Source organism: Mustela putorius, unplaced genomic scaffold (genome assembly GCF_011764305.1).
Source record: "Mustela putorius furo isolate JIRA1106 unplaced genomic scaffold, ASM1176430v1.1 tig00000407_pilon_pilon_pilon, whole genome shotgun sequence".
Lineage (NCBI taxonomy): Eukaryota > Metazoa > Chordata > Mammalia > Carnivora > Mustelidae > Mustela > Mustela putorius.
Genome location: NW_025421373.1, coordinates 21,991,524 through 22,017,376, shown reverse-complemented (window position 1 = coordinate 22,017,376; position 25,853 = coordinate 21,991,524). Strand labels below are relative to the sequence as shown.

At 43.6% G+C, this 25,853-nt stretch overlaps 1 protein-coding gene across 2 annotated transcripts in view; it reads left to right on the top strand.

Annotated features, from left to right (window-relative positions):
• SH3TC2 (SH3 domain and tetratricopeptide repeats 2) overlaps positions 1-25,853 on the top strand; it is a 52,737-nt gene that overhangs the window by 1,860 nt on the left and 25,024 nt on the right. The window contains exons 2-8 of one of the 2 annotated variants that reach the window (XM_004737876.3): positions 8,391-8,489; positions 11,987-12,096; positions 15,208-15,313; positions 17,515-17,658; positions 18,766-18,967; positions 19,752-19,825; positions 22,193-22,388. In XM_004737876.3, coding sequence (XP_004737933.3) covers positions 8,391-8,489; positions 11,987-12,096; positions 15,208-15,313; positions 17,515-17,658; positions 18,766-18,967; positions 19,752-19,825; positions 22,193-22,388 — 931 coding nt within the window. Of the gene's footprint in view, positions 1-8,390; positions 8,490-11,986; positions 12,115-15,207; positions 15,314-17,514; positions 17,659-18,765; positions 18,968-19,751; positions 19,826-22,192; positions 22,389-25,853 lie in introns of both variants that reach the window. The other variant, XM_004737875.3, reaches the window with a different exon arrangement.

Genomic DNA, 25,853 nt, shown 5'->3' with positions numbered 1-25,853 from the left:
GAATTCTGTGGCTCAAAACCAACCAGCCAACCAACCAACATCAAAGAAAGCATCCTCAGAGTTCTTATGACATTATGATCCAGTGACTTCATGGTTTCACCTGGTTTGGGGCATCAATAGATGGTTGGCATCTCGAATCCACTATTTCTCTGAGTCAACTTGCCATTTCCTTTATCGAGGCTTCTCATGCCATGTCCCCAAACTGTTTTCTGCACTTGTTGGGGCCTTTCCCTAGGGAGGATGATAGGGGTGTTGTAGGTCTGAGGACTGTTGATATAAACACCCCCTGTTACGCTCCCCTATTTATCCTAGAGAAATGGAACAAAGTATGAGATATCCTGGAGTGACTCCATAGTTCTGTGACTTTGGGCAAATCTCTTACATTCTTCAAACCTCAGTTTTCCTGTCTGTAAACTGGATTGAATGGTACTATCTGTCACATGGAGTTTTGGGTGAGGATTACATCAGATAATTCATCTCATGGATTTGGTGAACAGTTTGGCTTCTGATTACCCCTCAGTACTTGTGGGCTGTTTTATTGTTCCCTAGTAAAGACTATTCCTACAACCCTTCTCCCTATTCTGGCTCCACTGTGCTCCTGTTTCCGGCTGCTTCTGCCATTACATTACATTACATTTAAGGGGGAGTCAACAGCAGTCCTGAACCAGCAGTCCTGAGAACCAGCAGTCCTCAGAGGAAGGGGGGAAGGAAAGGAGGAGGTCCTTGGTAACACTGAGCCCTGGACAGATGCCTAGCTGGTTTGCTGCGGTGTCACACGATGATGAATGTTGGCTCTGGCCACCCCAGGTGACCTGCATTCCCACACGTGGGCTCTGCCTGTGGCATCTGTTCCCGGTAATGCTTCTCATTGGCTCACATAAATCTCCCCAGTGCACATGGTGAGAGGTGCTGGTTCTCGTCAATTGCCGTCATGTCTGTCTTTCTGGAACCTTGGAGAGTCTGGCTGCTGTTTAATAAAGTATAGTTGCTCATAGAGGATTGCAAAGTAAGTCATGTCAAAGTTCATTGACCTAAAAGCTTCTAGCACTGCCCCATAATCGTCAACACTTTCTTAAAGAAATTTGGCAGACCTACACTCCTAAACAGGGGATGTGAGAGAGAACATTTGCCTATATTGATCGCTGGTGTTTTTAACTTTCAACACTTTTGGTAAATGTGAATCATGAGTATAATAATAGGGAATTGAGGGAAAATGCTGGTAATAGTGAATGATGCCTCATATTTGAACTTTAGAAAGCTTGTGAGGCATTTTGAACTTACTGATAATAGAGAATTTCAGAACAATAAACCCACCATCTAACTCTAACACCTTTCTACATTACACCATATCCACTTCAGAATATTTTTATTTCATTCTCTTACTTAAAAAAAAAAAAAAATCAGGGGTGCCTGGGTGGCTCAGTGGGTTAAGCCTCTGCCTTCTGCTCAGATCATGGTCTCAGGGTCCTGGGATCGAGCTCCGTATTGGGCTCTCTGCTCAGCGAGGAGCCTGCTTCTTCCCTTTCTCTCTGCCTGCCTCTCTGTCTACTTGTGCTCTCTCTCTCTCTCTCTCTCTCTCTCTGTCAAATAAATAAATAAATCTTAAAAAAAAAATCTTTGCAGGGGCAAGGAGGGTCTTCTGGTAGTTCTCCCCAGTCTCAGTTCCCTCCCTCCCTTCCTAGTGTTAATCACTTTTATGAATTCAGTGATTTTGTTCTTCTAGTACATGTCCATGTGCCCAGAATCACTGCAAATAATTTTTTTCTGAAGATTTTGATAGTGAAACAAAATGATACAGTTACGCATCTTGCTTTTCCCCCCCTCCCTCCACATGGTGATCGGAGAGACATCCATGTAGGGAGATGGAGCCATGGCTGTGATTAGCATCTGTCCTAACAAGGACAGTGTAGGTTTACATATTAAAACCTGCCGATGGTGTGACCATCAGGACGAAGAAGGAAAAAAAAAATATGCATGCAGGGAAACCTTCTTCAAGTTTTCTTCTTAAAGTTGGGGTGGAAGGTGGGGGCTCACATCCAGCAAGTTGCTGAGAGAGTGAGATGTTTCCAGATTAGCGACTTCGGACTTCAGAGATCGGAGGTCCGGTTAACGTTGTGATGGCAGCACGGTTTGACCCCCGGGGATCTGGAGGGCCTCTGACTCTGACACAAACTTGCTGTGTGACCTTGGTAGAATCACTACTCCTTTGTTTCTTTGCAGTAAAATGAGGAGTAGAATGAAATGATCTCTTAAATCCCTTTTATCTCTTCATTTTCTCTAAGTATTGCCTCTTCCTTATTTTTATCCCTCACCCTCGATATGTCAAGATGCTTTCTCTTTTCTATCTTTAAAATACCACGTCGTTCACGATATCCCCTCACCTCTCATTTGCCAAAATCGCAGCACACAGTCTCACACATACACTCCTGGATTGCCGTACAGATTTTAGCTGGCCTTCCTCCCTCTCGTCTTTCCTTCTCCCCTGTGCTTCTCGTGCCACCCCAGGTAGAATTTCCACTGTTATTATGGTATTCCCATGCTCAAGAATGCTTCATGCCTCCCTATTGCTGGCTGTATCTGTTCTAAATTCCTCTGCTTGCTTTGAAATGCCGTCCCTATCCTGACTTTGCCTTATTTACCAATTTTAGCCCTATGATCCCTGACCTCTCTGGTATGTACAGACTGGCTTCTGCTGTCTCTGTGTATGCAAAGTTCATTCCCCCTTATCTTGCTGATCTCTGTGCCAGTAATTTTGCTCCCTTCCCCATATACATCTACCAAGAAAATGAAAAGGAAGCCACAGACTCAGGTATAATACATGAAAACCACACATCTGACACTTGTATCCAGAACACTAAAAATAAACAAACAAACAAAAACCACCCTGGGATACCTGGGTGTTTTAGTCAGTTAAGCAGCTGCCTTCGGCTCGGCTCATGATCCCAGGGTCCTTGGATTGAGTCCCACATAGGGCTCCTCGCTCAGTGGGGAGTCTCCTTCTCCCTCTGCCTGCTCGGCCTTCTGCTCTCTCTCTCTCTCTCCCTCTCTCTGGCAAATAAATAAGATCTAAAAAACCCACCCTTATAACTCAATAATGAGAAGGTAAATAACCTAATGCAATGGAGCAAAATGTTTGTAAAGACACTTTCATTCAGAAAAATGTATGTATGGTAAATAAGCACATGAAAGAAAGGCTCAATATCATTAGTTATTAAGGAAATGTCAACTGAAACAGTGAGATAAAGCTACACACCCACAGAATGGCTGAAATTAAAAGGCCTGATACTTTCAGAGGTTGGTGGGGGATACGGAGTAACCAGAAACCAGAACTCTCTTACATTGCTGATGGGAATGCAAAACAGTATGTCTGTTTTGGAAAGGAGTTTGGCAGTTTTTAACTAAATGTCAATTTTTAAAACAATTTGTACCTTTTTCTCACCCATAATAATAATAAGAACAAAAATGAAACTAGCCTATACCAAAAGTAATTTGTTGATTCATAAATGAAAAGTCCAGGGGTTGTTGGCTTTAGGTATGGTCAGATCAAGATAGCCAAATTATATTATTAGAAAGTTAGCTTTCCTAAACTCCTAAAGTTTAACTGGGTTTGGCCTCAACCTCAGGCGCACCTTCCCTGGGGGGTAGGCCCCACAGAGCTGGCATAGCCACAGCTCCAGGTGCAATGGAAAGAAATCTCTTCCTGCAGAGTGATCCTGATGTGGGTCTGAGGACTAGTTCTCATCGGCTCCACTTTGGTTATGTGGCCATGGGATAACATAATGTGATCGGCTTATGCTTGAGTCCGGTGCCCACTTTTGGAGATGAGAATGGAGTCAGCCCCGCTTGAACTCCATGGACTGGGTTTACGGGGCTCATCTGGCTAATGAGGAAGCTCAAGGTTGAGTCTGGGACTGTGTCATGGCCATCTTAGCTCTTAGTCACTTCTCCACCTGCCTCCAGTGTTAGAAAACAAATGTGCGTTTATTACAGAATATTTGGAAAGTAGACAAAAGTAGACAGATAATGAAAAATGACCCAGCACTAGCCTCTATGGACCTTTTGGTCTCTTTCCTTTCAGTCATTAAAAAAATCATACATCTTTTTAAACATACTGTATTCTATATGATAGCTTTTTGCCTTGATTTGTCTCTAGTCCCTTTTTAAGACCCAGCTAAGTCTTCATATTCTTTCATGTTGAAATACAGTCCATGTGCCAAAAAGCTCCATAAACTGTGAATCCCTGTGCAGCCATTAGCTGTTCTTCCTATTATGTGGCTCACCCAAATTTTCCAGATTCCTTCTTGTCTCTCAAATGGCCGCCCTCTGGCTCATGGGTCCCCAGGCAGCTGGCACACAGGCTCTCTCTACTCTAGAGATTCTCACACTTTAAAGGACAAGAGAAATCCTCAAAATGCTCATTGAAAATGCGCATCTCCAGATCTACCCCTAGAAATTCGGAGGTGAAGTAGGTAGAGAAGAGCTCAAGGAATATTTCTAAAAGTTTCTTCTATTAAAATTTACCGTTTATACAGAACTATCCTCAAAAATCACATGTGTACCGCTCAGTGAATTTTCACAAGGTGAATATATCCATCTCTGCTGCTTCCTGGGGTTGCCGTTCATTTATTGTACTTAATGGTATAGACTGGCACTTACTTACCCATTCTCGTGTAGAGGGACATTTGGGCTGTTGCCAGGTTCTGCGTATTATCCATATTGCTGCTGTGAATATTTTAGTAGATGTGTTTTGGTGAACACATATACGTATTCTTTTGAGTATATGCCTGGGAATGGAATTTCTGGATCTTACCGCTTGCATATATCCAACTTGAACTGATAAGTCAGTTTCTCCCAAGCAAAAAATCTTCAAGCCTTACTCTCACACTTGCTGTATATGGGATGGGAGTTTTATCTGTCTTTTTTATTTTAGCCGGTCTGTGTGGAGGTGTTCCATCATAGTTTTAATTTTCATGTCCCTCATGAGTTTGAGAAAATTTTCATAAATTTATTGGCCATTTGGATATTGCCTTTGGTAAGTTTATTTGTGCCTTTAGTCCATTTTTTTCAAAGGTCTTATTTATTTATTTGACAGAGAGAGAGATCACAAGTAGGCAGAGAGGCAGGTGGAGGTGGCGGAAGCAGGCTCCCCGCTGAGCAGAGAGCCTGATGCGTGGCTTCATGTGGGGCTCGATGCAGGGCTTGATCCCAGGACAATGAGATCATGACCTGAGCCGAAGGCAGAGGCTTAACCCACTGAACCACCCAGGCGCCCCACCTTTAGTCCATTTTTCTAGCGGGTTGCCCATCTGTTTCTGAAAGCTGCTTAGAATTCTTCATATATTCTGGATTTGAGTTCTTTACATTCTATACATTCTATTATACTTTCTTCGACTCCCCTCACTTACCTTTCACCCTATTATTTGCATCTTTTTATTAACAGAAGTTCTTCATTTTATTTATTATTTGTATGTTTTGCTTGTATTTGTATGTATTTTTTTTATTATGTGTATTTGTATGTATTATTTATTTATTATTTGTATGTGTGTGTGTGGAGGGGGTGGGTAAAGCTTTCCCATCCAGTTTAGGAAAGAGCTGGTTACTTCAAGTCATGCAGATATTCTTCTTTCTTTTTCTTTTTTCTTTTTAAGATTGTATTTATTTATTTGTTAGCTAGAGAGCGTGCGCATGAGCAGGAGGAAGGGCAGAGGGAGAGGAAGAAGCAGGCTCCCTGCTGAGCAGGGAACCCGATGTGGGGCTCCATCCCAGGACCTTGAGATCATGATCACTTTAGCCCAAAGCAGATGCTTCACTGACTGAGCCATCCAGGCATCCCTCTTCTCTATTCTTCTACCAGTTGGCTTGGACAGACAACTCTTTAAAAACCAGCACCTAGGTAATTCTGATGCAGTCTATAAATTATGGCTTGTGAAACCTTCCATTTTCTGCTCTAAACCTCACACATCTTTTCAGAGCTTTCTGCCCTGCCCTCTCCCTCAAAGCAGGGTGCCATGAACGTCCTTCTTCAAGGTGGGCATACAGGGTGGGCATTCACCATCCTTAAGCCATTGTTTCTTTCCACGCAGTCTTGCGATAGGGACTCTTTCTCAAAGCTAAAGGGGCCAGATGGGAATGGGTAAATTTGATGGTGTGCAGACTGTGGTGGTCAGAGAAGAATGAATGACTGCAGAGGGACAGCAAATGCTTGGCTCCAGCCGACTGGGGCCACATGAGACCGAGGGTCCCAAACTACAGATCTTCCTGCTTTCAAAGCCAAGCCAAGCATCTGGGTTATGTAAAATATCCCAATTTCTGAGTGATGTTGAGCAATTCAAATTCAAGCTTTGAAAATTCACTGGGTGGGGAAAAGAAAGAAAGAATAACAAAAAAGAACAAAAGAAAAGAAAAGAAAAGAAAAGAAAAGAAAAGAAAAATGTTGTTTGTGATGGCCTCTGGCCCCTTGTCTATCTAACTTTTCAAGTTGTCATAGAGTAGAGAAGCAGGCAGCCACTCCAAGTGCGATCCTGGGACCAGCAGTAGACAACCCCATCACCCCCCCGACTCCAGGAGCACATTAGACATGCAGAACCTTAGGCTTTCAACCTATTGAGGCAGAATCTAAATTTTACCAATACTCTCAGGCCTTTCACACACACATGAAAGTTCGAGAAGCACCAGTCTAGATGTATCATTCCAAACACTGGCTCAAATTAGAATCGTTTGGGGAACTTAGAAGAATTTCTATGGCTGGGCTGCACTATGGACCACGTCAATCAGCCTTCCTGGAGATGTGGCTCAGGCGCTGCTATTTTTAAAAAGCAATCTGAGTGATTCAAACAGGCAGTCAGAGTTGAGAACCACTAACTCAGATCCATCTGTCATTTGCGAGTGGGAAAAACCCCTCAGAAAACGGATAGATGAAATGTCTTGCCCAAGGTCATTAACTAACGTATGGAAGAATCTGATTTGTGCTCAACCTCTTATCTCATGATTCCCAAGCCAGTGCCTTTTTGCTACAGTTACCTTTGGTTCCTGGGGGGCAGAAGTACAAAATGATCTAGTTCAATGATAGCTCATTACTCTCAGCTTTCCCGCTAAGCTGCTTTCAACACTGAACCCCTAACAAGACGAGAAGCTGTGAGCTGACAGGTCCTTCCTTCTGCCTGTTCAAGCCCAAGTCCATTTCATTCTCCCTGTACATCACCCCAAAAGTGCTAACCGCTCTGACTGTGAAGAAATGGAAGGTCCTCCACTTGGGTGTCAAAACGGGTGACACTTGGTGTCAAAAATCTCGCGGCGTAGGCCTGGAGCAGGGAGCAGAGGCCCAGACTCCTGGCGGCCGTGTGAGGATCTGGGGTCAGCATTCATCAGCAGTGAGTGGATGGAGTGGGATGGCTGGTCCCTTATCCGTCTTGGGCTGCATCAGTAGAAGAACAGGTCCACAGTGCAACACGGGTAGGTCTGCTGGACTCCGATCCAGCACAATTTTACGATCAAAGAAACTGAGAGAAGTGAGGGGCTTGCAAACAGTGGTAGAGCCAAGATTCCTAATCCCTCTTTCGAGGTCCAGGCAGTGCTTGTAGTATTCTGACCACTCCCCCAACCCTGGTATAGTCCTTGAACAGTCTCATGGTCAAAGGAAAAGAGTAAATAAAAGTAATGTGTTACAGACTTGAGTTCTCTTGTATCTTGGGGATACCACGAGGGAGGCCCACATTTCATAGTGGTGCTTATGAAATTTCCCTTTATTCGTTTATATCCACTGCCTCATGCTTTACAGCTATACTCACTTCTCTTTTCAACTCTCTGCTGTCAAAAGTGCCTCCTTCCTAAGCCTCTTCTTCCTTCCCCTTTCTGCTCCAATTCGACAGCAGCAAAGACAGGAACATTTTGGAGATCTGAGGAGAGGCCCCATACAGGACTCCAGTGGGCAAACACTCTGGGGGCCATCAATACATTTCAAGTCCATTACAAGCATGTCCCGCCATCTCCTGCATGATGCCACCTTCCCTGGCTCTGCTCCAGCACTTCCATTATCCACCCATTACCTTAAACCTTGTTGCAGTCAAATCTTTAATGACCTTGTAGCTCCAGCATATATTGAGCATTTCAGTGTCCTCAGTCCTCAGCCGTGATACTCAGTCTGACCTGTGGGTAGGGATCTGTTTTATTTATTTACCTTAAATAAAACAGGGATACTCAGGCTACTGAAGAATTGAGATGAGGGGCATGACTGTTGAGTACTGAGTAATTATTAGGAAAGGGTGTTAGCAAAGAGAATTCTTCCAGGTCACCTGCCCTGGAGAAAAGATGGTCACTTGACAATGATTTGCAGTCCATGCTTATAACTTGCTTACACTCACACGAATGCTTTTTCATTTGCTTTCCTCCAGGTAAAGAAACTCCTTCCAAAGATCCAACCGTATCAAGTGAGTTTATAGCCTCATCTGAAGACAAGGAAAGATGCTGCCTGCCACAGAATATGAATCCAGGTATCTAAGCTCCTGAAGAGAAGTCCCATTTTTAAAAAAATTTTTTTAATTTTTTTTTTTTTTTTAGTATTTTCCATGTAGAATACCACAGTACCCTCCTTATCTCTCATTTGCAGGCTCCCTTCCTTTTATCCTTTCTAGGCACCATCACCAAATGCATCTTTGTAGGCACGACCTTGACCATGGTATCCACTTGCTTTCAAACTTTCCAATGCTCTCCATTGTCTGCAAGATGAAAGCTTTTCGGGTGAACACTCAAAGACCTTCACAATCTGGGCCATATTAGGAGCTCCAGACAGATTTGCTCTACAAAAAAAGAAATCAGCAATTAAATTTTAAGGTGCCAGAGGACAGTGTTAATTTTGGGGGATACTTCTATATTTATTTTACATGGTATCCTAAGGAGTTATTTATACATGGCTGTTTTTTCAGAACATGTTTGGTAAATAAATACACAAAGGGTTGAGTAAATATTTGCAGGTCATGTTTGTAGTCTATACAGTACCTTATACATAGCAGGTTCTCGATAATCGCTTGTTGAATAAATGCGTAAGTGAATAAAGGGTTGAATATACGGGGTGAGAGGCGACCAGCAGAAGAGCCCCTGTATGAATCTTTCAGAAGCAGTACAAGATTTTGAAATTAACGTGAAGGAAATCTTATTCTCAAGACATGTCTTTCACAAGGTTCCGGGTTAGAGACCTCAGCAGAACTGGCGGGAAGTTGGCAGCAGAAGGCTCTATGCCCGGGTTGAACTTTGTGCCGGAAGCTCTGGGGATCAACCTGTGGAAAACCCAGCATCTGTCCTACAGTAACAGGGGCCATTTTGGGGGGCAAGTCGTGTGCCAAGTAGGTGCTAAATGACCGCCTCTCATTCTCACGTGCACACGTCTAAGAGGTGCCCCCAAATACCCCATGTCTAAGGTGCCAGAGTCTTAGAGAGAAAGGCAACCTTCCCATTGCCACAAACTGGGCAGGTCTGTGATGAGACACGGGTTCAAGCCCCCGTCCTTGTTCATAGCCACCATGCTTCATTATCCCTCCAAACACGTACTTCTCTTGGGCAGACAAACAATTGATTTGTGAAAAAGATTTACATTAAGAACCGTTCAAAGGACAGAAACCAGGTAAATAGATGGTGTGTACATGTCCTACCAGGTTCCTTCCTTCCCCAGTTGCAAATTCAGTCAAACTGCTGGGCTGGCCATGAGAAAAACCTTGCCCTTTCTTGTTCTTGTATCAATCTGCTTCTTTGCCTGTTAGCTTGGGCTGTCCTTGACAAAAGGTGACGTGCCACCTTTTGTTTCCAGAAAGCAGTACAGTCAGCATTTTGCCTTATCAGTGCATGAAGCCCAATGAACAAATGAGAGGCTGAACTTGTCTGTCTTTTAGCATTTTCCACTGTGATGCTGTTTCCCGGAAAGTCACTGAGTGAGACGGGGACATTCTACCCCAGCCTCCAACCTCTCCTTCATGCGGAAGAGTCACGGACAAAATCAATCAGATACATTAGCATGATTAAACCACCGGTATTCAGAAGGACTTAAAAAAAAATGGCAAAGTGTATTTCATACTAACGCTGGAGTGAGCTTGATTTATTTCCCTGTCTGGTCATGCTGAGGGGACCACTGGATTCCATAGTGGGCCCAGACGGCAGGCTCTGAGTGGCAACTCTTACATGTCGAGATCTCAAAGGCAGTTTGCTTATTTAAATTCAGGTCTTTTGAGTGACATATCCGTGGATTCATATTCAGGGCAAGGAGATCCACTCTGAAGGCTGTCATTCACTGGGGACTATTGTGAGAGATTCTAGAAGGGAGTTTGGATCAGGCTTCAGAAGGACAGGAAAGATGGATTTGGTGAAAAGAAGTCACAGTCAGAGTCAGGGTTCATTACAGGTATGACAAGATGAGGGCAGAGGGACAGTAATCCCTGCAGAGCTGGGGTGGGGGAGTTTGTGAGAGTCAATGGCTAACTCTTAATGTGTTAATTGAATATTTATTATGTAGGAGGCACTGAACAAAAAGCTTTATACGCATAATCTCCTTTGTAAGCCTCTTAAAAGCCCTGTGAAATAGATACTTGGCAAGTCATTTTGCTAATGGGAAAAGTCAAGTGTAGAGAGATAATTAACTGTTTAGCACGGGCACAGTGAGCGAGGGCAGAGCCAAGCCTTGAGCCCAGGTCTGTGTGACTCCACCTCCCTGGCTTCGCCTCCTCTGTAGAGGTCGGTGTGCTGATCCGTGAGGCTACCAGAGAGAGGGCTGGGTGGGACGGCTGAAGATGGACGGCTTGGCTGAGGTTAGAACACAGGCCAGGGAGAAGCAGAGTGGAAGACTTCTGCCCGCAGTTTGCACCCATGCCAGGCCTATTGGAGTTGGATGGCAGCCACAGCATTTTTAGGACTTCTAGGTTAAAAATGGGCTTTTTAAACATAGGAGTCCAGGCTGCTTTGTGTTACCCAGGGCAGCATGAAAAGGACTGTCTTTAATCTCAGGGATCGGCAAAGTCCCTGGCAAGTTAAGGCTTGAAGAGAGACCTCCATTATCCAGTCCAATGACTTTTTGGTTCATTGTGTTTGATTATTAACAAGATTGCTACTTATTGTCCAAGAAGATGTGGCAAAGTGCAGTTATAAGATGAACCTCCTCAGGGTGGCCTTTTCCAACAGCACCGTCCGAGGCGCACCCCTGCCCCTTGCAACTACTGCATCATGCTGTTTACCTGATTACATTGCTTTCCTAGCACTTTTTTCTATCTGAATGTATTGTGTTCATAGAATCAGTTACTTGCAAAGAATACGAGCTCCATGAGAACAGGGACCATGTCAATTTTGTTTCCTGCTGTATCCCAGAACCTGAGACAGCTTTTGCTCATAGTATTGGTTGAATAAATGTGCATTTCAAAGAAATTAAACATAGACTTTAGTACATTAAGCAACTATCCTGGAAAACATTAATGGACTCATCATTAGAAACAGTTTAGAGAAAATGTATGGTGTATACATAATGCACAAAGTATAGACCATCTATTACATATCATAGATTTGACATATAAATGATTTCCACATATATAAATAAATTAGTATTTATAGTATTTATTAGTATTAGTATTTATAAATAAATTAGTATTTGTTCAAAACTTTCACAAATCATCCACAGGAAGGTGTATATGTCTAGCTCTTTTTGTTGGCACTGTCACCTTGGTGCCAGGCAGCCTAGAAATATACCTTGTTCAAAGCAGAAATAACAACAGCAACTCCTGGGATTCCAGAACATTCTCAGGCTTCAGCCTCTTCTTTCTTTCTTTTTTTGCCCTTGGAGGTCATTTTAAAGGAGGTGCTCAGGAGATCGTGAAGATTACTTATAATCTCTAAATAATGAGGGCACCAATTTAAGATTTAGGTGTGGGAAACATTGGGGTTCATCTAATTCTTTTTTCCCTTTTGTTGCATTTCCAGCCTGCCCTGATTGGCATTCCTGTCTTTTCTCTTTAAGATCTGACGCTCTCCTTCAGTGTGAAGAGCCGCTCCCAGCGGTGTGTAAATGGCCTCCTGCAGGAAGCGGCCAGGAGGCGGCTCTGGGCGCTGGAGAATGAGGACCAGGAGGTGCGTGCCCTGTTTCAGGTGAGCTGGGGTGGCCCCATGAGGCGCTGACCCTGCCTTGTGTCCGTCTGCGGCAAGGCTCTCCAGCACCTAGGACAGCGCCGGGAACAGAGTAGGCTCTCAAGAAAACAGCTAAAGGAAGGAAAGAATGAATGAAATCTACACATTTGCTGCTCGGCAAGAATAGGCACTACTCCCGAAGGGGGCAATCTCTGGGGTTGCAGAGTCAGAGAAAAAACGGTTTAAAATCTGCCACTCATGGCTCTTTGACCTTCTATAAGTGACTCACATGTCTAGGACGAGAATTGTTAGGATATTTACCTCATGAAGTATAACTCTTAAAAAATGTGATAAATTTGAATTTTGTTGTTTTTTTCATTGTGATAAAACAGACGTAATGTAAATTTTCAGTGTTAATTATTTTCTGTGTACATTTCAATGGCATCAATGTACTCACATTGCTAAGTACCCGTCACCACTATTCATTCCAGAACTTTTTCATCGTCCCAAACTGAAACTCTCTATCTACTAAATAGTAACCCCTTCCATCCCCTTTCCTCACCACGGGTAACCTCTAAGTATACTTTTTTCCCCCTGAGGTACCAAAATTGCCAATCAAAAATTAATAACTATGTATTTTAGAATGAGAGGAGAAAAAGGCAATAAAGTAAATAAACCAGTCCTTCCTCTTTCATAGTGGGTAGCTAGTACCTTCAGTTGTTTAACCAAGGAAGAAGGATATGACCAAATTATTTACAGTTTAGGAGGAACTTTTTTTTTTTTTTTAATTTAAGAACTTATTCATTTATTTGACAGGGAGAGCACAAGCAGGAAGAGCAGCAGAAAGAGGGAGAGAGAGAATCAGACTTTCTGCTGAGTAAGGAGCCCAACACGGGGCTGGATCCCAGGACCCTGGGATCAAGACCTAAGCTGAAAGCAGACACTTAACTGACTGAGCCACCCAGGTGTCCCCTAGGAGGGACTTACAAAGAAAACCAAACTCAGAAATGGTTAAAAGTTGTTGCAACTAGAGATGGGAGAAAAAGAACATTACTTCATGTAATAAACTAGTATGTTCTAGTTATTTTTATAGTCTCTGAATTAATTTGATACAAATTAAAAAGGAAAACATGTTCTATTAATCTGTCATGTTAAAAAAAAAAAAAAAAGACTGGTTTGTTGGGAGGAGCCAGTGAGTCAGTATCTGGAGAGAGCTTGGCACTTTGCTTGGGTGGTGGCATGTTCTCCCTAAACAGCAGAGAAATTATAAATAGTAGGGTTTTTTTTTTTTAATTTCCAGAATTCAGAAAGTTGGAGGCATGAGCTGCTAACTGGCACCATAGTTCTTTTAAAAATTTGAGTCACTTTTGGTGTGGGCCAGGGCTGGGTTTGATTGAGTCAGGTGATCTGTTGGGCTGAAGGTTGATCTGGGCCAGCTTGTGCAAAGGAGCAGAGACCTGGAGCCAGCTGGATCTAGGCTCCTGTCAGGGGCCACCTAAGTACAGGTGACCTGGGGCAACTGCTTAACCTGTCCGTGCCTGGGCTTCCTTGGCTATAACACACGGATAATGCCATTTTTTATTAAATCTGAGATGCTGCTTGATTATAAAATGCAGCAATATTTTCTATAACTTGAAGAAGGGGAAATAAATACTGTTAATTAAGTATGATGTCACACTTCTTTATCTTTAATTTCAGAAATGATTAAGTGTGGTAAAAGTGCATCTTGAATGGATTAAGTAGTGTAATTGTACTCTTTGCTGCAGTAGGGTTATTGTGAGTTAAATGAGGCATTGTTGGTAGAGGAGTGAAGTGCATAACAATGGATGAATCTCCGGGAAATGAGTATTTATCCAGAATCCCTTCCCTTATCAACAGGATCTGGGGACTCCTGGGGCCTGGTATGGGTTCTCTTCCTTCCTCTCTTTCCATCTTCTTCTTCTTTTCAAAGGGTTCCCCCACAACAGTGTTCCAGGGGTTGATCTTTGATGGCAGGACCTGGAGGAAGGATGTTCTGACCATCACTCATGATAGTCAACTCTAGAAGCTTGGATAAGCAACAGAGAAAGATTTTAGGGGAAAACCAAGTCTGTACAGTAGGTCAGGTCTATTTTCTCAGGTACTTAAAAAAAAAAAAGGGAGGGGGAGCATGCAAATTGACACAGTACAGCCTTTCTAGAGGGCATTTTAGGATGGAAAACATGAATATCCACATTCCCAACTGCACATCTCAGAATTACTTGTGTCAAAACCTCAAAGATGTGTACAAACATTTAGCTATAGGATGTTTCTCACCGTACTGTTCAGGATGGTAAAAAAATGAAAACATCTCAATTGTCTCACCCTAAGGAAATGCTAATAACTTTGTTAATGTAATAATGGCACGAGTAACTGTTACAAATACTGTAAATTGATTAATGATGTGGGAGATGGTTCATTTCCAAAGATTACAAAACAATTTATAGAACGTGATTCTATTTATATAAATAGAATCATGCATAGGAAAAAGGATTCAAAGTTAATACACTGAAGTGTTAACCAAGATGAGCTCCCGGAGGAGGGACTGTGGATGATTTTTGTTTTTTTGTGTAATTCTCTTTTTCCGTTTGTCAACTTTATAAAAATAATCATTAGACATAGATTCACGGTCAAACTTGCTTCCAATGTGCCTTCTCTTATTTCTTCTTCACCTTCCCCCATCCTCCTTTTTTTTTTTTTTTAAACATGAAAGGTAGAATTCTTTGCACATAGTTCTGAATCCTGGTTCCTTCTGTTGCTGCTATTGTTCTGTGTAGCTGGGTATTTTTGGAGGCTGCTTCAGAGCACAAAGAATTTCCTCACTCTCTTTTACGGCTGCATAGTATCATAATATTCTATTGCATGGGTGAATCAGAATTCATTTTATCCAGTCTCCTATTGATGGACTTTTAGGTTATTTCCATTTTTTTCTTTTTCTATTTTGTGTGTGTGTGTGTGTGTGTGTGTGTGTGTGTGTGTAGTGTAAGAAAACTCCAGCGCTACAATCAAGAAATTTATATGAAGCATTTTGCACTTATTTGAGTTTGTTAACAGGAGACGGTCATCCCAGGCTGATTCACTCTTCTCTTTACCCAGGACCTCTCAGCCAGGCTGGTGGGCATCCAGTCCCAGAGGGCTCAATTCCTCATCACTTTCAAGACCATGGAGGAAATCTGGAAGTTTTCCACCTACTTGAACTTAGGTATGACACGGAGTAGGCAGGTGGAAGAGAACCTACATCTTGGTTCCACCCATCAGGAGGGATTGACATTAGGGATTGACATTAGGTCTGGATCTGATAATTAAAAGAGGTAAAGCCCTGACACAGATGGTTAAATTCTGAAATATCACAAACTGCCTGGAACTAAATCTAAAGCAAATATTAACTATTACTCTCAAATGCTAGCAAATCTAGATTCTGTTAGATTTGCTAGCATTTGAGAGTAATACTAGCTACTCTCAAATTACTCTCAAATTACTTTGTTTTCAGGGACAGACTACTTTCTTCAACAGTCAATCCATTGGTAAACTGTTCTTGGTGATCACTAAATTTGATGGATGAACTGAAAGGCAGATTGATGGTTAAAAAAAAAAAAAAGGAACCAGTCTTGAGTCAGATCAAAGTAGCTGCTCAAAATAGTAAAGTTGTGGATACTTTAGACTATGTTTTTGGACAAGAGTTAAAGAAAGGGATGGGCGAGTTATCTGCTAAAGGGGACTCAGATTGCAGGATTTTCTAGAAAATGACGACATGGGGTGGAGGGTCAAGATGGCTCTTCGCTATAAGGTAGAACTTCTCTCATAGTCATATTGATTTCCTGCCCACCACACTGTGTGTCTCCTTCCGTGATCATTTAGAGACCTGTCTTTAATTCAAAGTGTGCTCCATGGACCAGCACTTTTGGCATTGCATGGAGTTTGTTAGAAAAGTAGAATCCCAGGCCCCACCTCAGACCTACTGAACCAGCATCTGTATTTTAATAAGATCCCCAGGAGATTTGTGTGCACAATGATAGAAAACACACAAGGCCTAACACAACAGTCAGAATGGAAAGAAACAGGTTTTTGCATCTTAAGAAAGAGGATGTCTCAAAGGAAGCAAAATGTTAACACAAATAACTCGCATTCGTAAGAATGCTTAAAATACTATCCGTAATTGCAATTTGCTTAGTATCTAGTTTGGTTTTAACAAGGGAGCACACGCTGGGCATTAATGATGGAAAGAATCACAGAAGGGATGATAAAGCCAATCCTGACTCCTTTGTGGGTCATGGACAACCCTCTAGCCACTGCATCGTTAGGGGTTCAGGAATTTTTTTTTTTAATCAACATATAATGTATTATTTGTTTCAGGGATACAGATCTGTGACTCATCAGTCTTAAACAATTCACAGCACTTACCAAAGCACATACCCTCCCCAATGTCCATCATCCAAGCACCCCATCTCTCCCACCTTCTTCCCCTCCAGCAATCCTCGATTTGTTTCCTGAGATTAAGAATCTCTTATGGTTTGTCTCCCTTTCTGGTTTCATCTTGTTTCATTTTTCCCTCCCTTTCCCTATGATCCTCTGTCTTGTTTCTCAAATTCCTCATATCAGTGAGATCATATGATAATTGCCTTTCTCTGACTCCCTTATTTAACTTAGAATAATACAGTCTAGTTCTATCCACATGGTTGCAAATGGCAAAATTTCATTTCTTTTGATGGCTGCATGGTATTCCATTGTATATATATACACACCAAATCTTCTTTATCCTTTCATCTGCTGATGGACATTTGGGCTCTTTCCATAGTTTGGCTATTGTGGACATTGCTGCTATAAACATTGGGGTGCATGTGTCCCTTTGGATCACTACTACATTTGTATCTTCAGGATAAATACCCAGTAGTGCAATTCCTGGGTCATAGGGTAGCTCTATTTTCAACTGTTTGAGGAACCTCCATCCTGTTTTCCAGAGTGGCTGCACGAGCTTGCATTCCCACCAACGGTGTAGGAGGAAAGGTACAGGAATTTGAACCTCAGTCAGGAAAACGTTAAGGAGAGGGAACCAGGACCCCCCAGAGCTCAAACTAGAATCTCAAAATTCCTCTATGGATGTATTAGAAGAAGGTAATTAGGTTTGGTCATCTTATTATCCATTATGGAGACCCATAATGTGTTGAAAGGAGTAAATGTCATTTAAAAATGACTTGTGTTTCCCAACAGATGCTGAGAAGAATCAATTTACTCTAGAAATTTTCTAGCTACCTCTCTATGCTCTTCTAATTTCAGTTAAATGGGATCAGGTTGGGGACGAAGGTCTGGGAGGGACCTTCAGAAAGGAGCTTCCTCACCCTTTTCTGTGCTCAGTTTGTGGCAGAAATCATACTGTTCAGGAATCATGTTGACTTGACCTCTTAGGCTATGTGTCTGCATGTCTGGAACATCTCCTCTTTGACCATAAGTACTGGCTCAGCTGCAGATTGGTGGAAGATACAGAGATCCAAGTGTCAGTGGATGAGAAACATCTGGAAACAATATACCTGGGCCTCCTGATACAGGAAGGTGAGCATGGGGGACGGGTGGGGTGGGGTTTTATCTGGGTATTTATTATCAGAGCCCCTGAAATAATTAGGATACAAAAGGAGGCAAAAAAATGTTTCCAAGGTGAGAATATTCATAAATGGACCCACCTGTTACAATATTACCCCAAACATCTCTGTCTGTTGGACACTGATATTACATGAACAGGTGTGGGTGAGGCTCTCTGATTGTCTGATGTGAGACCCCCTTGTGGAGTTTGGAGAAGATGCTCCATGCCAAGTTTCCACCCGGGGCCAATTAGATCTCCAGAGATGGGGACCTAGGCTCTCGTATTTTCTAAAAGTTGCCCAGATAATTCTAACGTGGATCCACGAGTAAGAATCTCTTTTTATAATAGAATATGTTTGTGAAATAAAATTGCAAATCTTGCAAAACCTGCAAGATTTCCTGAGATGGAGGAAAACAGTGTTGGAGAACTTCTTGGAGCATAGGCCAATCTCTTTACAAGGAAGGATCCGACTGGGGCTACAACCAACCAGCTAAGGACCCATGACATCGCAGGCACAATGAAAGAGTCAGATTTGCTTAGAATGTTTTGCATTCTAGATTCTAGATTTGCAGTGCAATCTAGATTTGCATCCTAGATTCTGTTTGTGATCATGTTGAACAGATCACAATCGAAGGAAAGAATGTCATACTGTGCTACTATAAAACCTGGTTAGAGAAACATCAACCAAATTTATTCTTTTTTTTTTTTTTTTTTGGCCCTAAGACTAAGCAGAAGGTTATAGTTGTAACTAAGTTTCTGTTAATTTTTGTTTCTCCCCCCACCTTTATTTCTTTTTTGGTTCAAGGTAAAGTTCCAATTCAACCTTACTCTCACAAACCACTCTGAGCTTATGGTGTCTAATTTAAGAGAATTCCCTTCCAGTGGCTTTTTTGTCCCCCCACACCCCTGGTCCAGTTTTTCTGGGATCACGAAGATTTCCTGTGGTGCTTCTCCCTTGGCCATGTCCTTTACTCCTAGGAAGAAAAGTAGCCGGGCTTCTGGTTAGAAATGTTACGTTGTGTGATAATCCCTTTTTACCTAGTGCTACTCCTTGGAGGGGCTTTTCTCATTATGTACAGGCCACTTCTTCTGCAGAGCCATGTGCTCCGTGGCTCCGCCAGCTGAGAAGGAAGGAGAGTATTTGACGCTGTGCAAGAAGGAGTTAATCTCCGTGAAGATCACTGACAACGAATCCGAGTGGGAGGGCGTATCTTTGGTGACTGGTCAGCGTGGTCTGGTGCCCCTGTCAGCTCTGGAACCTCTGCCCCTGCCTTTCCACCAGTGAGTAACCAACTACATCTTGGGAGTGGGTCCCAGAGTAGACTGAGATCTGCATAGTGCATGGGAGATAGGTTTATAGACACGGGCATCTATGGTCCTACGGAAGGAACAAAATCTGGGTGGGTTTTTTTTTTTCCTTTTGTCATTCCTTTATTTTTTTAACAGTCAAAATTTGTACAATTTGGTGAAATATGAGACAACTCAAAATTTCAGGTGGACATTGTACCTACTGCCTGGTCTTCAAATGCATTGTTTCTCAGTATGGGGACTGGGGACCATTTGTATCAGAATCACTTGGGGATTGACTACAAGTTCAGCCTGCCTGGCCATCATCAGGCTCTTTTGGGATCAGATTCAGGAATTTGCCTTTTCTATAAGCTCCCCTTGAATCTAAGGGGATGTATTCCACACTTAAGTTTGAGAATCTGGACCTGAAGGCTTTGTAACCTCAAACTTCCAGAGGGGCCATACACATGATCCCAGGATGTGGACCCTGTGGTTGGCCATGGCAGAATCTGACAGTGAGAATGGAAAGAGATCCTCTGTCAGTCATTTAACTGGCAAACTAATTTAGAGCCAGAAAACATCGTAGGCCTGCTGGACTCTCCTTTTCACAGCACCTGATACAAAGGAAGCTCTCAATAAATGTTTGTCATAGTTTTAATAAGAGTACTAACCATGATACTTATGATCATGGCCATTGTTGTTATGCTAATGAACTATTCTGCTCGCTGGTATCATTTTTTGAAATCCATCTTTGCAAACCCCGTGTTTCCATTGGCAGATGGTTTCTAAAAAATTATCCGGGAAGCTGTGGCCTTTCCAGGAAGAGGGATTGGACAGGCTCCTATCAGATCGGTATGACTGAGTTGAAGACAGTATCTTCAGGAAGATAATACCGTCTGGCCTCCTAATTTTATCTGCAAGTTTGGAGTCATTTGGTGTGAATTCCTGCCTAGCTTGTGCTGCTGGCTGGACGTGGAGAAGCCAGTTGCTGCTTCTAACACAGGTTTCCTTGCCTGTGACGTGAGAGGTCTCAATCCAGGGCTGCTGGTACAAAGGTTCACAGACAGACAGACATGCGTGGCAGACAGAACACACACATGCGTGAGAGCCTGGGTGGGAGATGTTAGCGAGTGGTGGGGACCATGGGGATTTAATGATAGGTCAGGTGAATAAAAAGCCCAGTGTGAGCCAAACGTGGCTGCAGACTGCCTATTTTCGATCTCGGGTCAAAATGTTTTCAATTTCCTTAAAATTTTGTGAAATTGGTCTTGAATTTTGGAAGAGTACGAATGCCTGGCCCATGATGGATAGACTCAGTTAATATTTGTTGAATAAATAAGTGAAAGAGATATATAAAGGTATGCATTATATAAACATGCATGTATTTTGGGTAATCTCCATGGCAATGTATATGTTTATGTGTACAGAGGCACATACATACATATGCATGTGCTTCTGTAAGGACATACGTATCTACGGAGATGAACTTCAATGTTCTCTAGTATCTGGAACATATATTCCTTTCATCTTCATCCTTAGAGCCCCTCCCACCACCAACCAGCCTAGCTCAAGTGCGATTTTGTAAGCTGTGAGCCCAAATAACACTTTTTAAAAAAAGAAATAGAGGGAGGGGCACTTGGGTGGCTCAGTCTGTTGGGTATCTGACTCTTGGATTTCGGCTCAGGTCATGATCTCAGGTCCCAAGATCGAGGCCTGTGTTGGGCTGCATGTTCAGCCAGGAGTTGCTTCAGATTCCTTCTCTCCCTCTCCCTCAGGCCCTCCCCCTGCTCATGCACTCTCTGTCTGTCTCTCTCTCTCTGTCTCTCTAAAATAAATAAATAAATCTTAAAAAAAAAAAAAAAAAGAAATGGAGGGATTAATGGAACCCAGATAGGGCTAATAAGTTAACTCACCGTAAACAAGATTTTTGGCTATCTGCGGTAAGATAGCATTCCTTGGAATTATGAATACAGGGCTGTGAAATTTGTTCTCGGTTCGAATTCTGGCTCCACACCTGAAAACCAGTGTGACCTCGGCCACGTGAGCTCTCACTATGCTACAAGTTTCTCATGAGTAAAACATTACCATAAAACTGGCTTTGAATGCTGTGAAAAATCAATTGAGTGACATCTGAAAATCACTCAGTACAGTTTTCTCACACTGCAAGGGTTCAATGCTATTTGCCCACAAAGTGTAGAAGTTTCTGCTCTTGAGGACACGATCCATAGAAGCTTGGTCAAAAATGTCAGGGGGGGGGGGAAACAAAGCCAGTAGCTACAGCAGAGAAGTTAAAGGAAACATGGAAACCAAGACACATAAGAGCCATTATCTCCAGGAAAGCAACATAAGTGGAAAGAAGGGTTAACCGGCAGTTGGTTAACCCAGCTCCTTGGACAAATCACAGATATTCTCTGTTCTTCCACTTTTAACCTATAAGAAGGAGAGTGTGATGACAGCTCTACCTACTCTTTAGGACCTTGGAAAGATTTTAAAAAATGGGCTTACAAGTACTTTGTAGGCTGGACAGCACAGAGCTTGTAAATATGTCATTACTAGATCTTAGCTGGCCAGCTCACCAAGTTGAGTCATGACCATAGTCAGAGGGCGAGTCTTCCAAATCCTTCTGGGACCTGAGAAGTTTTCCGTTTACCAGTAATAGGAGGCTAACATTTACTGAAGTTTGGTTAGGTACCAGGCATGGTGCACTTAATCACTTTGACTTTTCCTAATATCTATGAGACGAGTATTCTTACTGTTCCCGTTTTACAGTTGGGGAGACTGAGGGTCATAGTTGCCAAAGGACTGGAAGGAAATGGAGAAATCTCACACTGTTTCTCCCTCTGGTCTGTGGATTTGTGCTAACCATGATGAAGTATTTACATAATAATGGCAAATCAGACACAGTAAGGCAATATAGTAAGCTTTCCAGGTCTCCAGGAGTGAACTTTATTCAGTTTTAGGTATTCTGAGGTGAGCTTTCCTCCATTGGTTAACACATCTTTTCTTTTGTAAAGTGTTGGTGAACGTGGATGGTGGTTCCTTTCTTTGAATGTCCCAGTTTGGCAAAATTAAAAGCCAGTTACCCTATGCCGATTTCTTCTTTTTTGTGGGAGGGAGTGATGATACTGATCCTCAAAATTCTGAATTCTGGGACTCCATTTCCTATTACACCAGGAGCAGTTTCTGCCTTATTTGGTTGACGATGTTATTTCTCCACAGGCAGAGGAAAATGTAAGGCCTGGAAGGAATACGAGAGGGAAGAAAAGGATGAGCTGAATTTTCGCCGGGGAGAAAGCATCGAGATCATCGGCTTTGTCATACCCGGGCTTCAATGGTTCATTGGGAAGTCGACACGCTCAGGAGAAGTGGGCTTTGTTCCCACCAGGAACATAGATCCTGAGTCGTATTCCCCGATGTGAGTATGGCGGAGGGGTCCTCTGGGATGCCCTGGGGTGGGGCGCCTTCCCCAGGGGCCCCGCCCCATGCTGAGCGGGGCTGCAGATGTGCTTCAGGGTTTCCCAGCAAGATGGGAGTCAGAGGAGCACGTCCTGACTGCCAAGGCTGCCGCAAGGGGTGCTGGGAAGGAGAGGATGAGTGATCCGGGAATGAGTCAGTTCAGTTCTAACCAGCAGATGGTCCCTGAGGCCTTCTTGTATGTGAGGAGAGAGGCACAATCCTAAGCCACAGGGCCTGCTGTTATCCCTGCAGGCGTGGTATCAGTACTTGTATTCTCCCTCTCACCACAGCCAATCAAGGGGCTCCATTAAGGGAAGGGCACACACAGCGGCCTATAGATTACAGCTTAGTGAGAGGAGACACCCACCCATGGAGGTCTGAGGAAAGCTTAATGTATGGCGACAGTGTGGGCCAGGATGATAGAGGGCATCTTTTCCTCTTTTCTGCCTGGGGTCTGGAAGGGCTAGTTCTGAGGAGCAGACCCATCCATGGGACCAGTGAGGAGCAGATGGCCAGCTTGGGCCGCCCACCCCTCATGGAGGAGCAGAGCTCAGGAATATTGACGGTGTCTCTGGGGTGGGCTTCCTGCATGAGGATAGGAAATTAAGAAGAAACCTGTGCCGTGTAAGTACCAGACAGAACACAGGCTTGGCTGCTAGCATGGAGACGCTGGGAAAATATGGCCCCAGAATTGTCTAAGGCCTTGCACACCCAGATTAGAATGTCTTCCCTTGTACAAAAGAGCCACCGAAGAGAGTGGGCCAAGGGCAGAAGCTCCCTCGAAGCCTTGTCCTTTGTAGAGGGAGGAGACAGGTCATTTTCCCTACACAGAAATGTGGGAACTCAAGTGACCTTAAGCAAGGAAGAGCGCTCACTGAGCCTCTAGAGGATTATGGAATGAATGGGAGATTATAAGCAGGAAAAGGGTGTCAGGAGAACTTTCATGAAATAGACAATATTTGAGTTCAACTTTGTAGGATGCATTTCAACAGATGGAAATGGGGAAAAGTGGTTACAGGTGGGAAAGCGAGGGGCTGTGTGACGAATGACTGGTGTTGGTTGAGAAGCAGGTTACCAGGAGGCCATTGGTGTGACAAAGGTCGGTGGGGCCGAGACGAGACGTGGCAGACAGAGAATTCCTGTTCAGGGCCTGGCAGAGAATGAGGAGCCACTGAGTGGAACCTTGGCTTTGAGTAAGGCGTGCAAGAGCAGGGGAGAACCTGGAGGTAGGAGACCAAGGAGAAGATGAAGGCTGGCACTTGGGAAGGGGCGGGGGAACGGGAAGGAGAGGGCATGGCTAAGGGCCAATCCATAGGAATCTAGAGATTCCAAGAGGTTCACAAATATGGATGCTGGTGTTCTGTCCCCACAAGTTCTATCTCATTGCTGTGGGTGGGGCCTGGCAGCCAGGGTTATAGGAGCTCCCCAGGTGGGGCTAATGGGCAGCCAAGGTGGGAACCTCTGCTCAAAGTACCCCCTCATTTACCACAGGGGCAAGGGAGGACCCCAGGATGGAAAGGGCTGAACCCAAGGCCTTGGGTCTGGAACTCCAGAATCCTGATGTGAAATCTAGGTTTCTTTTTGGCCAGTTCTGCAGCTGAGGTCCTGGTAAGAGAGAGAAAGAATAAACACAGAGATTTGGTGAGGAAGAACAATTTACAGAGCAGAGGAAGAAAGAATGTAGCCAAGGAGACAAAAGAACAAAGGAGCCTCACAAGTGGAAGGATGGGGGTTGGGAGGGCCGTTAACACTGTTGCAGACTGCAAGAGGTAGAACAGGGCTGCCTGCTGGAAGGCCTTGGGGACTGGCCCCTGGAAGGTCACTGGTCATTGAGAGGTCAGTGGCCATTGGAGGGAACCTGGTCATCAGGGGGCAGAACAGCTTAATAATCAGACTTCCAGAGCCAGACTGCCTGAAAGACATTCATGGCCATAAAAGCACATTGTGTGTCTCCATTGGCTTACCAGCTTGGAGACTTCGGACATGTTAATTGGTCTCTTTATACCTCAGGGTTCTCATCTGTAAAATGCTTATGATATTAGTATTTGCCCATAGGATTGTCAAGAGTTGACATGAGCTAACACATGTGAAACACTTAGAATGGTGTCTGGCACAGTGTGTGTGTATGCGACCAATATGTTCTAACTCTTCCTATGGCCGTTCCTGCCTTGGGGGGGGGTCTTCTTTGAGAGGCAGTTTTAATAAGCGTCAGATTTCATAAACTATATTCAGACCTCCTACCTTGTCCCAACTTGCAATAATTTATACCACTAAATTAATTTGATTATCGTATTTTAAGAGGGGATCTACTCTCGCCATGAAGAACATTGTGCCCTGTACTGTAGCTGTGGTATGAAAACTTCTTATTTCGACAGTGTCTTCTGTTGGCTTCTCTACCTGGTCACCTGTGGCACCCGGTCACCAGAGACCACACATTTCCTAGGAAAGGGGAGGGTGAGCCGGGAGATGGGGAGAGGTGGAAGGAGAGGAGAGGGAAGCTGGCTCATCGCCACCCCCACCCCGTCCTCCCAGTACTCTTTAGATCACACACCTCCCCAAAACACAGCAGTAAGAGAAAAAGCCTACGAACAACCTGGTTGCTGGCAGTGGCCAGGGTGTGGAGTCCTGGGAATCATCCTGTGTGCTATGCAGGTGGTCTGGCCACTGGGTGTCGCTCTTAGTCTGTGTTCATTGGGTACAGGGTTTCTGAAGAAGGTCCAGCATTTGCTGGTCTCCATCCTCTTCCCACGGCTCCCTCCCTGTGCTAGTTAGTATATTATTCCTTAAAGTGTACCCATTCATTCACGCACTCACTCACTCCCTCACTCACTCATCCGTCCATCTGTCCGCCCGTCCGTCCATCCATCCATCCATCTGTATTTATTTAACCAAATAGAGTAAAATTTCTCAGAAGCTGTTTTGTGAGTCAGATTTAGTCTGTGCCTCTGACACATGGGAACGGGATCCTGTTTTTCCGTGGCAGCGAAGTTGTGGGTTTCCTTTTACTTACAGCCCGTATTTCAACACCAGCTACCTGGTTTCACAGGAGCAGCAGCTGGAAAACCAGTTGCTAAAAGGGGGCAGGCATTCTGTCTGACTAGACAGGGTATTTGTTTTGGCCAGAGTGACTTTAGAGATTTAAGAGTTACTGATGGTGACAGTAGGCCACACCTTTCCTTTCCTTTGGTTTTAGGCTTTTAAAAAGTATTTGATGTGTGTGTGTGTTGAGGGGAAAATGTCTTTAGATATAACTGAAGACCCCCTGTTACTCGTTCCTATTTTCATCCTGTGACCCTGCTTCTTACTCCAGGGAAGACTGGTTGAAGCTGATAAGTAACTTCCTAGTCATCATTCTGAGACATTTTAGAAATGGACATTTGTAAAAAAACCAAAACAAACAAAAAAAAACAAACCAAAACAACAC